The sequence below is a fragment of the Poeciliopsis prolifica genome, unplaced genomic scaffold, assembly GCF_027474105.1.
Source record: "Poeciliopsis prolifica strain line A6 unplaced genomic scaffold, Auburn_PproV2 SCAFFOLD010, whole genome shotgun sequence".
Classification (NCBI taxonomy): Eukaryota; Metazoa; Chordata; class Actinopteri; order Cyprinodontiformes; family Poeciliidae; genus Poeciliopsis; species Poeciliopsis prolifica.
The window spans coordinates 1,534,255-1,547,460 of record NW_026562385.1 but is presented as its reverse complement, the minus strand read 5'-3'; the positions used below and the strand labels follow the sequence as shown (position 1 = coordinate 1,547,460).

The following is a 13,206-nucleotide window of genomic DNA, read 5'->3' as shown; positions in this document are numbered from 1 at the left end:
AATAGTGCTATGCAAGTTTTATTGTTTAAAGTTAAACTATTTTTATTAGGTCAATAAAAGAGAATGCACAATAAGACGCACAATTTGTCAACAGCCAAAACAATGAGAGACAAGACTTGAGTTTTCTAATGAGCTATAAAAGGATAACAAAAACGAAGACTCAACATGCAACTTTATGAGGGGTGTCAGCCATGAAGAATGCAGAGTGCTCCTCTTTAAAATACTGAGCCGACCAACGCCTCTTGCATTTCCACGACTTTAGCAAGAAAACAAAATACTACATGACACCCTGTACAGCCCTCCGAACTTCAGCACAGCCCATATCATTCCGCGGGAATAAGAAAAAAGGGGAGTGGAGAGGAGCACAGCTCGGGTGACGTGCAGGGCCTGCAGGGCGGTGTTCTCAGACTGACTGGGCTGCAGGAGACACATCTGGAATAGTAACTGCAGAGGGAGAGAGGAGCAGACGCGCTGCGATTCTTACCCAAGTCTTCACTTCTCTTCAACACGCCCTTTTTTCACTGAAAACCTCTGCTCTGCCTTTTGTAAGTTGGATTAAGTTTTTAAACATTTTTATTTTTGCAGTCACTAAATGTATGTTTTGTTTTGCTTTTTATTATTATTATTCTTTTTCTTTGGTGTATGTGCATACGTATTTATATGTTCATAAAGAAACATTTATGTCACTCTATCAGGCCTTCAAAACCGCTCTGGATTTACAGTAATGACACAAAAGTGATGTCGCGTGCTCAAATTTCCGTGGTTTACGTGTCTCGCGCGTCGTAGTTTTGACTTTTCATTCTGGAGAAAACAAAACAGAGACGAGCGAAGTTTACGCATGGCGGCGGCGCTCACTGGGATACTTTCCCTCGCATATGGGTCGAGTTTGACTGCTCGTAAAACAGACTGTCGATTCAAACTTTTTTGAGCGCAGCTTTCTCATAAAGTTATTTTTGCTAGAAAGAACTATGAAAATATTGTTTATACGACTGAGTAATTAGGTAATTTTCACATTTAAATGATTATGTGGCTTCGCGTCTTGAATTGATATGAAGTTTATTTTAGATTCGTTTTATCTTAGTATACTTCACTCATTAAGGAAAAAAAATACTTTTAAAAAGTGTCTTTTTTTTCTTTTTCCTTTCAATGTAATGGGACACTTTCACATTGAGGTAAACATTGCGGTCGATCCAGAAGTGAGGAAATGCCTCCCCCTGGTGTAGAAATGAGTGACTACTTGTGCTGAGCTGCTGAATGAAGCGATGTTTTTTTTCTTACCTCTGTTTTTTCTTCTGCTTCTGCAGATCTGTATCCAACATGCTGTGCATTCTTTTGGGAGTGCTCGTTTTGCACCTCCTCGTTTTCATTCTCCTCATTGTGTCTACAGCATCCAGTGTAAGCAACACATTCTATTGAAGGCTGCAGCTGTTTTATTGGGTGGCAATTTTGTGTTGTAGTTTTGGGAAGCAAGAATGACACGTTTGTGCTTATGACTGCTTGTTTTTTGTTTGTTTGTTTTTTCATTCTTTTTTTAGCAATGGACTGTAGAAGCACAAGGGCACACCGATCTTTGGTATAACTGCCACTCAGATTCTCAAGGCTACCACTGTTCACAGGCCAGCAATGAAGGTTTGTGCACATTCCAGAATAGCAAACCCTTTTTGTTGTTATAGATTATGAAGATTGAAAACTAGTCTTTCTCCTTTTTCTTAGATTGGATCCAGGCTGTGCAAGCCCTCATGATCCTGGCTGTAGTCTTCTGCTTCGTCTCCCTTTTAGCTTTCGCTTATCAGCTGTTCAGACTGTTTAAGGGCGGACGCTTCTACTTCACCTCCATCTTCCAGATCTTGGCGAGTGAGTATGACTTTATTACCGAGAGGGGTTACACCCTGAAAGAAAGTAGTCTGAGCTATGACATCATCTACACCCTCCTGACCTCTCTCTCTCTCTCTGTCTGTCTCTTTCGCTCTCTTTCTCCCCCTCATTTTGAAAAAATAAAATCTCCCACAGGTGTGTTTGTGATGTGCGCAGCGATTATCTACACTGTGATGAGACGGGATAGTGACAAAAACTATGGCTACTCTTATGTGTTGGCCTGGGTGGCGTTCCCTCTGAGTCTCATCAGTGGCCTCATTTATCTCATACTGAGGAAGAAGGATTGAGAGCAGAGAAAGCTGGGGGAGAAAAAAAAGAGTTTGGAGACTCGTCATCACAACATCGCACTGTGCCCACTGCATTCTCAGACAATGAACTGACATCCAAGTAATACAGTTTTCCCATCACATGTCGAAAGTATCACAGCAATCTGTTTTGTGGATTCCAACAACTCTTTTGGTAACAATCAATTTCCTAACATCCCAAAATAATCCACCGAGTGTGAAACGTTGAAAAATCCTACCTTCCTTCAGTGTGAAGATGTAAATAGTGTCTGTGGTTTTTAGACATATTTATAACATTTTTTACATATTTTTTGTACATAGTGTTGTCGAGTTAACATTGTCATTCTCATTGATAGTGTGTCTCTTCCAAATCATGCAGCTGTACCAAAGAGATGTCGCTTCAGCTTCCAGTGTAACAAGCTCTGTCTTTTTTTATTGTCTTACCTCCACTTAATGCCAAAAGCTTTTAACATTGTGCCTTACTACCCTACTACAATATGTGTGTATGTATGAAAGGAAAAAAGTGTTAATAAAATCTTGATGTTTCTTTTTTTTAATTTGACATTTTACTTGATATTCCAAATAAAAATGTTTTAAATTTTGTAACGTTAAAATGGTGCTTTCTTTACTTACTATTTTTGACCCATGTATTCTTATTTGTGCTGCACTTGTGTTTTTGCTTGTAACTTTTTTTTGCCTAGGTAAACTGTAATTTCTTCTTTTTTGTTTGTATTTTGAATAACCCGTTTGAAATAAATGTCACTCCTCAGTAAAGACTTAAGTTATTTGTTCAGGTATGCTCAGGAGTTTACATCAACTCACTGTGGGCATGAATGTCATATTATAGGGAGTTGACACCTGCATGTGTTCACTAAGCACCCTAGCTTCATGCTTAGAACACTGAGCCCATTGAAGTAGGGTACAAATTACCCTACTTATAACCTCTTCTTTTAGCCAAAGTGTCTGGCTAAAGTGTCAGAGTGATACCTTTATTTATGCCAAACTCATCTGAGAAATTTGAACATCATAATGTGGGACAGCATCACTGTTAGAGACATTAGTGTGTTGCATAAAGGAAACAAATCTGATGAAGGAGGACGATTAACAACGTTGGTTGTCTTCAACTCAAATCTCTAATTAGATCTTTCAAATTTGAACATTTGTGCTTCTGCTGGTGAACCATGAAGCAATTAGGAATGTATAAAACAAATTGACATCAAGTTGGATCAGTCTTCCCCAAACTCTGACTTTGAAGTTATGTAACCAATCAAATCTTGAAAAATAATGACACACATAATGCAATTTGACAACAACTAATTATATACATTTGTAGATATTTTAGATCAAATGAACCATTTACATGTGAAATTTATCAATGGTTGACATTTTGGTGATGACATAATGAAAAAAATTGCCATGAAGTGGCACTTCAATTAAAAGCTACATTTTAACATGTCATGCCACGCTATGACGTAAAATAATTGCAGGCCAATATATCTTAGCAGAACTGGAGCAGAAGACGACCTTACAATATTAGATTTTTTTTTTAATTGCTCAAAAACTGTTTACATCAAAATGAAGTAAAAGACAAGATACGATTCAAACTTTGAATTTGCTAACAGCGCCCCCTGGCGACACATATACAGTTAACCTGCGCATCAAATGCAGATCCAACTTGGAATTAATTGTGAAAACATTATTTCAGAAAAATACCATCAATGAATAAATATAAATTTGATTCACATAACTGCGAACAAGGTATTTTTGATGTATTTGGAGCTCTGGCTGGTTCACAGATGTCCAAACCTTATCTCTAAAAGCTCAGATTTTTATGATATAGTTTTAAATTTACATCTTCAACATTTGCAAATTTTAATAGCATTATTGTATTGATTGCGACCTGTCTCTACTGTTAGTGTAAAATCACTTCATGCTGACTTTCCCCAAATCTCAGTTGTGATAGCAGATTAATTCTCAAACATAAGAATTTGTGGATAATTCACACATACACACATATAATGCACAGTTTCCTATCAATCAAATTTGCCAATTTAAAAATACATTGTAAAGGAGCCATAAATCAGTTTATAAATGTGGACATAACGCAGTTTTCTGAAGAAAGCCTGTATTTCCACTAGATGGTGCCTACAACACACATTTGCAGACATTACAGCTTCTTTAATAAAAAAATGAAATAAAACAAACTATTTGGTATAAATATTTGACATGTTATACAACATGGAGAACAGCAATTAAACCAACCATTATGATAATGCGGTTGTTACATCTGAGCATACAATGAAAAAATGTTTTCAAAGTAAAGAAAAAAAAAAGCACTTCAAATCTAAGAAAATCTTTAAAATCACCACAAAGAAAATGAAACAAAGTACAGAAATCATTAGGGGTTTATTACTCGCAATTCTGGTTAGATTCAAAGCTGAGCCTTTCATGCTATCAGAAGGTGGCGCCACAATATGCTGAGATATTTGGCTTTTAAATAAGTCTATGGGAGGTTAAATAAGTCTGATTAGAGGTTTATGGATGTCAGTTTTAAAATATTTATATATTCTACTGGCTAAAATGAGACTAGACCGACAACAAAGAAATGTGTTTTCGTTTTTATACTGCTTTTTATTTTCATCAGGCAGGGCTACACCATCCTTTGGATTTAATTTTCAGTGTTGGCTTATGTGACACAGGTATGCAGTGTTTATCATAGAATGATTATATGAAAATGTTTATTACAAGTGTTTAGTAAATTTTGTATTTTGTTTTTATTTTGTTACTTCCTGCTGTCCTTCTAGAGTTTGCTTTGTCTTTTTGTTCCACTGTCCAACTTCTGGATTGTTTGTTTTCTTCTTGGTATATGTGAGGATGGACTAACCATTCATTTTTTGCATTTGTATGTCCTTGTCTCTTTTTTGGGTCACGTCCCAGAATATCAGCGCGTTGTGATTAATCTTACATCTTAATAATTGAAGCCTTATGCAATAATAATTTTAGTGTGACTTTAGAGGGAAATCAAGCTGTTTTCAATAAAATAATATTTAATGGAAGAACAAAATGTGGAGAATTTGGCCCCTTAGATAATTTTGCATCACATGAGTTGCATCAAAGCGGTCAGCGTATACCCTATAATGTATCCAATTCAGGATCTTCAGCATGACTTTAAGTTCAGAGATGTTCACCGTACAATGTGACTGAGCTGAAGATATGTTATTTTTTGTGATTTTTTTTCTGTTTAAATGTACAAACATAACCCAAATGATCAACAAAGGTCTGCAAATTAAGTTCTCGAGTGCCATCAATTGGCAATTTTTGGTTGTATCTCTGCTCCATCACATCTGAATTGAAAAATTTAATAACGTCCAAGGCATGCCATTAACTTTTTATTTGATTCAGGAGTATTGGAGCAGCATTTATCCAAAAGTTGCAGGACAATACAGGATCAGATTTTTCAGATCATTATTTGTAGAAAGTGTTACTATATGAATTATACTTGTTGAAATGTATCATTAGCTATACATTTTCTGTATAGCATTGAGGTTAGGGGTTGAATGTGAAAAGTGGAGGGAGTGTGAATACTTTTTCGAGGCACTGAATGTAACATTGCAACATATCAGCTACAAGCTGAGGCAGCCGAACATGGATCCACTAGATTAACATTGTTTCCACTGCTTGATGGTTAAAGAGGTTCTCTCTTGAATTTATCAGACCTGACAAAAAGACCGGAGCCAGCTAATGTTGGTCTGGTAAAAGTCCCTGGGCTCACAGATAACATATTGAGGATGTCAAGAAAACTCTGGAGGCCGATAATGGCCTCCCTGCTCCATTTGAAATGTAGTTAACCTTAAGGGTTATTTATCACTGTGTGGGTCGCAGAGGGGCACTTAGTATTTACTGCAGGACATGGAGGATAGAGGAGAGGAAATTGGGAAAAACGCACCCTTATCACCATCCTCTGGGTGTTTTGATGGCTGTATACACATACATCAGCGCTGTTTTACTACTTGATAAAGGCCAGCATTTTTCAGCCACATGGCTGACTCTCCTTAGAGTAAGATTGTTAAACAGCAGCTACTGACATTTATCTCTTGTCTGCCAAGTGTTTTCTTGGTATCCCAGGAATCATTTGTGCCTACACATGGGAATTTTTTTCAGGAAGGCAAGGATAGCTGAGAAGCGGCACTCACAATGAGGTGAGAGAGTAGATGAGTCTCTGAATGGGACATGAGGAACTTCAAAAGGAGCTGCAGCTCACCCTTTTCTTTTTTCTCTTTAGATTTGGTGTCTTTTTTAGGGGGGGTGTTTGCCTCCTTGAACAAACCCAAGTGCCTTCAGATGTAGCTAAAAGATTGAGCAAATGGGCGGGCCCCGCTTATTCAAAGCTGATTTCATCACGCCTATAAATCTCAGAGAAATCAAAGCCCAACTTATGCCCTCCTCTCTTCTCACCTTTTGTCTTGCTAATACACATTAGAGTGCGGCTGGCTGCCCACTTTGACTGCAGTCGGCACAGTCTGGGTGAAGCTGCAGATGTGTACCTTTGACCTAAGAACCCTGCCATTACATCCTGTCACTGGACCCTCACCATTCACAGAAGACTCTATTTAGGATTCACTGCCATATGGAGACATATAATGTCATATAAAGTTGACAATTACAGTTTTATTTTCTTTTTAAATTCTCAAACCTAAACTGGCTAAACTAATTGCACTGACATGTACTCAAATGTGCAGAGCTTACCTCGTGTCACTTATCATTCATAATCAGATGTCAAAACAAACAGCCAGAGGAAATGAAGCTTGCTTTATTTGTGACATTTGAGAATAAAGGTCAAAAATCTGTGCTACGTTGTGCAGTCGTCATCTCAGGTGGAGTAAAAGTTGATTCAATGCATTGCTTCTGCAACTTGAGACTTAATCAAAACAAGATGATGTTGTTAATTTAGCACCTTTAGCAACATCCCACCTGTTGTAATCACTGAATGAGAAAATAGTAAATGGAAATCAATTGTGAAATTACATTTTCGCACAATAAAATGAAATATCATCATTTGTACTGTTTCAAATAGGTCTGCCATCCTGACAGTTACATGAACATATATGAATGCCCTGTGTAGGACCACCACTCATTTATTTCAAGAAGTAGAGCGTTGTTTTTTTTGTTTGTTTTTGTTTTTTTTTTTATTATTGGTCTTTTCAACTTTTACTTTTAGTTACTAAGTATTTAAATTTAAGAAAATAATACTGACATTGCACTTTTCTATTTATTGATACTTGACATTTGTAGTTTCTAATATGTAAATTACAAAAGCATTCTTACATACGTTTAGAAATTATGTTCTGATACCATAGCAGGAAATTTAATATACCTGTTTGTTATAAATCAGAACAATCACTTAAAAATTGGACAAGTACAAAAAAAGTCTTACCAGCTATTGGTTCTGAATTAAAATAACCTCCTTTATTTATTTCAAATTGGATATACAGCATAGTAAAAATATTTATTTGTCGTCTCCAGTCTGAAATAAATTGGTACAAATATAATTTCAATCTAATTCAGAGCTATAGCCTAACAGCCCTTTCCAAATTGGAGAAAACAAGTTTCAGAGACAAATGTTACTTGTGCAATTATAGACCCATAAGTCTGACATGTTGGTTTCAGATCAGAGTCGACCTCTTCCAAATTAAAGAGCAATGTGACAGTGAAAAAATGCTCCAGTTCAGGAATACTGGAGCAGTGGTTGCACTGCTGCATGCGTTTATGTGCTTCAGATGCTCTTCCCACATTCAAGTTGGAAATTAAAATATGGGGATAATTTAAGATGAGCTTGCGAGAGCGTGCACATGTGAGGATAATTATACAGATAAAATGGCAAGTAAATTATTTGAAACCATGGTACAGCTGCGGACATGAGAATGAGGACCTCAAAGTAAAGATGTTGAGTGGATTTAAAGGCTTTGTCCATTTTTTTTTTTTCTGTGCCATAAATCCTTCAGTCAGTGCCAAGCAACTAGATTGCAGATTCATAAGGAAACAATTAAACTTTACATGAAATTATCAATTCTCTAGATTTTTTCAGTCAATCACCATAGTAAACTATGTCACACTGAATTCTGACTATGCTCTAAACCTGAAGTTTGTTTCTGTTTTTTGTTTTTTGCAGCCTCTCTGTGTGGCTTCTTGGGGTGATTGCATGAGATGGGTTGTAAGATAAACGATGAACACATTCTAAATCCATCTATCTCTGAGCGGACACAGGCTTGGTATCTGGTGGGAGATCAAATGAGAAATGGCAGTCGTGGTTTAATTGGGTGGGTCAAACTGAAGTAGCTGTGCTATTTCATCCTCAATGACCCCAGCCGATGGCCCTGGACTTCCACAGTGGAGAGACCCCGGGTAACCCAGGCAGGCTGAGCTAAAGGTGTTTGGAGTGGGTGTCTTTGTTTGCCTTCACGAGACGAGCGCTCCTTTCTTGATGGTGACTGATGACCAGAGACCTGGTGGTTGCTGAAGTATGGTGCAAGGAAAGCTAGAATTACACCTTTAACAAACACTCCATAGCACAAAGTTCACAAAAAAGGTGGATGGATCGAGGTCTACTTCAGCAACAAGCTTTTCAAAGTGATGCTGACACAGATAAAGTCCATGCTCGACAGCATTTCTTATTTCCTCAAGCTTGTGACTGCATTTCCAGGTCTTGGTCTTAGGAGTAAAATCCTGCTTCTCCGCTACTGTCCGGGAAGACCATCTTTTGAGCAAAGGGATTTATAGTTTACTTCAGTCACCTTTTGTTAAATTTAGATTTTTGACAACAATGGTACATTGTTTTCTATTTTCTAAAAGAATGCTAAATAAATAATAGTTTAAAAAAATCAAATATTCAAATATATATGAGGGAAAAAAAGCGCATCAAGAGTAGTGAAGAGTGTTGATGTTACAGAGAATGAACAATGTAAGCGACATGAAATCCAGGAAATCCTTTTAAAACTGCTGGCAAACTTTGTAAACACTCAGCAGTCCTGGTCATAAGAAGTCAGTCTAAATATTGTTGTTCTGTAGTTAACCCTGTCAGCAAAGATTTTTAGGTACCAACACACAAAGACAGAAAGAAATGGCCCAACAAGTGTGGACACCCCCGGTTCACATTCAGTGGATTAATAGGGTCACCTTCATGTCTGTGTAGTGCAAATGTTGACAGTGAACCGTCTAATGACCTCGTGCATGTCATGTCTCTCCTCTGTCATTTTGCTTGCAGTCTAAAGAGTTCAAACAGCTGCTCCATGTTAGCTTAGTTGGAGAGTGAGGAAATGCAGACATGGATCTACTGAGACCATGTTATAGGCAAAGCTTTTGAAACTTGTTTTCCAGAATCCTATCTGCCTTAAAGTGTATAGGGACACCTCTCTGTGGATTAGAATATGATTAAAAAGTTTATAGATTTCAGAAATTCAAAAAAGGAAACTTGAGTATTACATAAATTCATTGCACACAAAATTATTACATATCTGGTGTGTTTGCTGATTATAGCTTGAAGTTGTAGTCATTATAATTCATCTGAAAATGTCATCTTTGCAGATTGCTTAAACATGAATGTGTATAAAACACAATGGGCCAACACCAGCATGAGACATGGCTCACATTTGGCGGATTAAAAAGAGGAAATGCAAAAAGTACTGAAAGACATTTTGGACCACTGGTCAACACTTACGTATATTTTCATTTTAGCTTACAGAAGTTGATTCTGACATTGTCCCTGAAATAGCCTAACACAAGCAATGTGGAAGTTGTAACCTATGTCCCAGACAATGCCGTGTGTGCCTCTTGAAGTACAGACCCTGTTCTCTGTTGGTTTTGAATATTTTCTACCATAGCTTTTCCTTCGCCTCAACTTTTTATTTATATGATTGAGTACAGCATTCTGCAAACATCTAGCTTATTTAACAATGGCCTTTTGTGGTTTTCCCTACTCGTGGAGGGTCAGTGAATGCATATCTATTAGCACATTTCAATTTAATGTCATCTACTTATTTCTCCAATAGATCAGTATAACATTTTTTTCTTGTTTAATATTTTGAATCAAATCTCCAAGCGTATCTTTTTTTTATTCCATAAATGTGAAACAACATGTAAAAGAAAAATGTCTCCGTCTTTTCATAATAATGGCTATATTGATAAATTAACATTAATACCTCATAATGTTTTATCAGCTAACAATATAAATCAATATGTCTTTAGATATCTTACATAGCCTGAAGTGGTTAAACACAAACATTGGCAATCATTAGCTTAATCATAAAGACTATTGACTAATGAGGGTGTTAACCTGTTAACCTCTCAACTTTTCAACCTGGACAGAGGAAGTTAAGCATGAAATTTAAAGGTCACTTCAACTCGTTAGATTTATGCGTCCCCCTTCCCCTCTTTAGGACTGTTTTTGTCTAAATTTGGAGAACATGAAGTTCATTCACTCATTTCAACTTGTTTTTACTGAGCTTCATAATGCATATAGTAACTCATACAGTGCCCTCAAATGGATTACAGTGTTTGTCATGTCTAAATGTTTCCATATCAAACACATTCTAAAATCAGACAAACTTATAAAAAAGGTCTTCAAATGTCAATTTGTGATAGGAAAATTATATTTTTAGAGCAGTGCAGTTGTTTCCCTATTGGAGGGTCCTCAATACGATGACAAAATGAATTCATATTTTCAACAAGTGCTTTTCATTTTCTCTTTTCCACTTGGCACAAATGTAATTGCAAGAACAAAAACAAAAAAACAACAAAGCAGACTAAAAGCGTCTTGTGGTTCAGCTCAAACGTCAAGCTTTTGAAATCACTCTTGCCAATTATTACCAAGCCTATTTTGAACTTTTCTACAAGCTTGTCTATTGAAAATGGTTGCAATTGTGTTCTCTTCAGCTAGCTACGGAGACTAAAAGAAGTCAGAGCCTTGACCCCTTCAGATTATCTGCACACATCCCTCTGACTCATCCTATGGCAGCACTTTATGTCTATAATTAAAGACTCTTTGTGAAGTTCAGGTAGTGTATGCGACTCACGTTTTTCAGTATCTTCCATTGAAAAACCAAAAACAGCCAAGACTTTTCTTCATTATAAAAAAAATGTAAAACAACAAGTAAATAATGTTTTAATGGCTTTCAGTAGTAGCTTTAGTAGAAGAGGCTGACAAAGTAACTGAGGCTTTAACAGCTTCATTGACACTCTTAGTGAGCGTGAGACCCCTGAGGTTACTTTTTTTTTTTTTTGTCTGTGGCTGTCAAGGTGTTGTGACGCTTGACAGCTTCAAAGTTCGCATCAAGCTCATTTTGTCAAGTACAGTCACATCTCCACCAACCCTCGACCCTTATGTTGACAGCACAAATGTCAACACTGTGACCCACAACCAAAACAACAGAAAAGCTCAGTTTTTTAGTCAATCGTATGTTTCCAGCAACAATAACTATTGATCATGACATTTCACCATGTTGAATATCAGTCACAAATATGCCTATATTATAGTCATTCCTTCATTTTTCATTCAGTGTAACATGAGCAGAAAGCAGTGGCTCAGTTCACAAGTCTAACCACAACCGCAGATAACATCCCCCTGATGGCTGTTGCTGACAACACTCTGCTCAGTCTGATTTAAGCCTGCTTCAAACACTTGAAAGCTTGTTACAGGATAAAACAAAGTGGACTACATGATGACACCAAATGACATGGTGACAGAGCAAATTAGAGCTGTTTGTAGCTTGGTAATTTCGTGAGAATTTTCATTGTTGCTTGTTAAAATCTAATGAGATTACCCTGGGGACTTAACAAGGGTTTATCTATGGATGTGATACTTACATGGGCATGTGGATTTTTTAGTTATTCTACCTTAAGTGTTTAACATAAAGTGTAATTTGAACACATTAACTGGAGAAATTACATTTATTCATCTTAATATAAGACCTAAATTTATTAGTCATTTACACCAACTTCATAAGAGTCACTGGTTTGAAATCTAATGCATATCCACTTTGTGACCCTTGTCGCAAGATAAATAACTGATTGATGATAATATTTGCATTCGCTCATGTTCATCCATTTTATACTGTGGATATTTTCAAACTTTTTCGCCTCACTTTGAACGCCAGTTCCATAAATGTTATGCTCTAATTATTGCATTTGATACATTGATCCAAACCAGACAAACTAACTTAAAAATAGACCAGGTTTGAAATTTTATGGAATGAATAAACTCAGACAGCTACTCGTCTAAAACTTAACAGCTTTATGAAGCATTTCACTTTATGAAATGTTTCATAAAGTGGATAACAGGCTATCCACTTTATGAAGTGGATAACTTGTGGATATCCACACAGGATCTGTGGTAGCCTATTAGTGATGCCTGACTGGTCCATGACTTTATTAGAATCACTGACTTACTGCAGTTAGTAAAAAACAACCTTTCTAGTGTCCAAAGAGAGTTAAGCTCCTTTTTCCTGTACATGGAGTTGGCATGTTCAGTTTCTTAACAAAAATCCTTTTAAATGTGATTTTGTTCTTTGATTGTCCAGTCAAACTGCATGGAGCCACTCAACCCTTCCAGGGACCACACTGATATGTGTCAATTAGCTTCATCCTTGATGGTTGTTCAGGAGGTTCCATTCTTCTGCTTCTGGGTCTGGCTCAGAATCAGTGACTCGATTGTGCAATAGCACATCTGTTTGCACCCATTTTCATGAGTATAAAGTTTAAACACAGAGCTGGAGGGTCACAGTGAGCAGCAGCTCATTTGCATTATAGTGAGGTGTTTTGACATCAGAATGAGATGATGTTAAAACACCTCATTCTAGAGGCAGAACTGACCTGGTGAAATCTCAACTTACCACTTGATTTTATTTCTTGTTTTTTTGTTTTGTTTTGTTTTGTTTTTTGCAAAAAATGTAATATAATCATTTTTGTGTGGTCCACAGCCCTATCCTAACTTGTTCAAAGAAGTATAGGTCACCCTTCACTTAACTACTAGTGCATACAAGCTTCCAGTTTAAGA

General features: G+C 36.8%; 1 protein-coding gene across 1 annotated transcript; it reads left to right on the top strand.

Annotated features, from left to right (window-relative positions):
- The first annotated feature begins 389 nt into the window (after positions 1-389).
- Positions 390-2,933, top strand: LOC129363111 (peripheral myelin protein 22-like). Its single transcript, XM_055034970.1, has 5 exons — positions 390-545; positions 1,305-1,395; positions 1,536-1,629; positions 1,714-1,854; positions 2,011-2,933. Exons 2-5 carry the CDS (start codon positions 1,318-1,320, stop codon positions 2,160-2,162), a joined length of 465 nt encoding a protein of 154 aa, XP_054890945.1. The 5' UTR covers positions 390-545; positions 1,305-1,317; the 3' UTR covers positions 2,163-2,933.
- Positions 2,934-13,206: the final 10,273 nt, after the last annotated feature.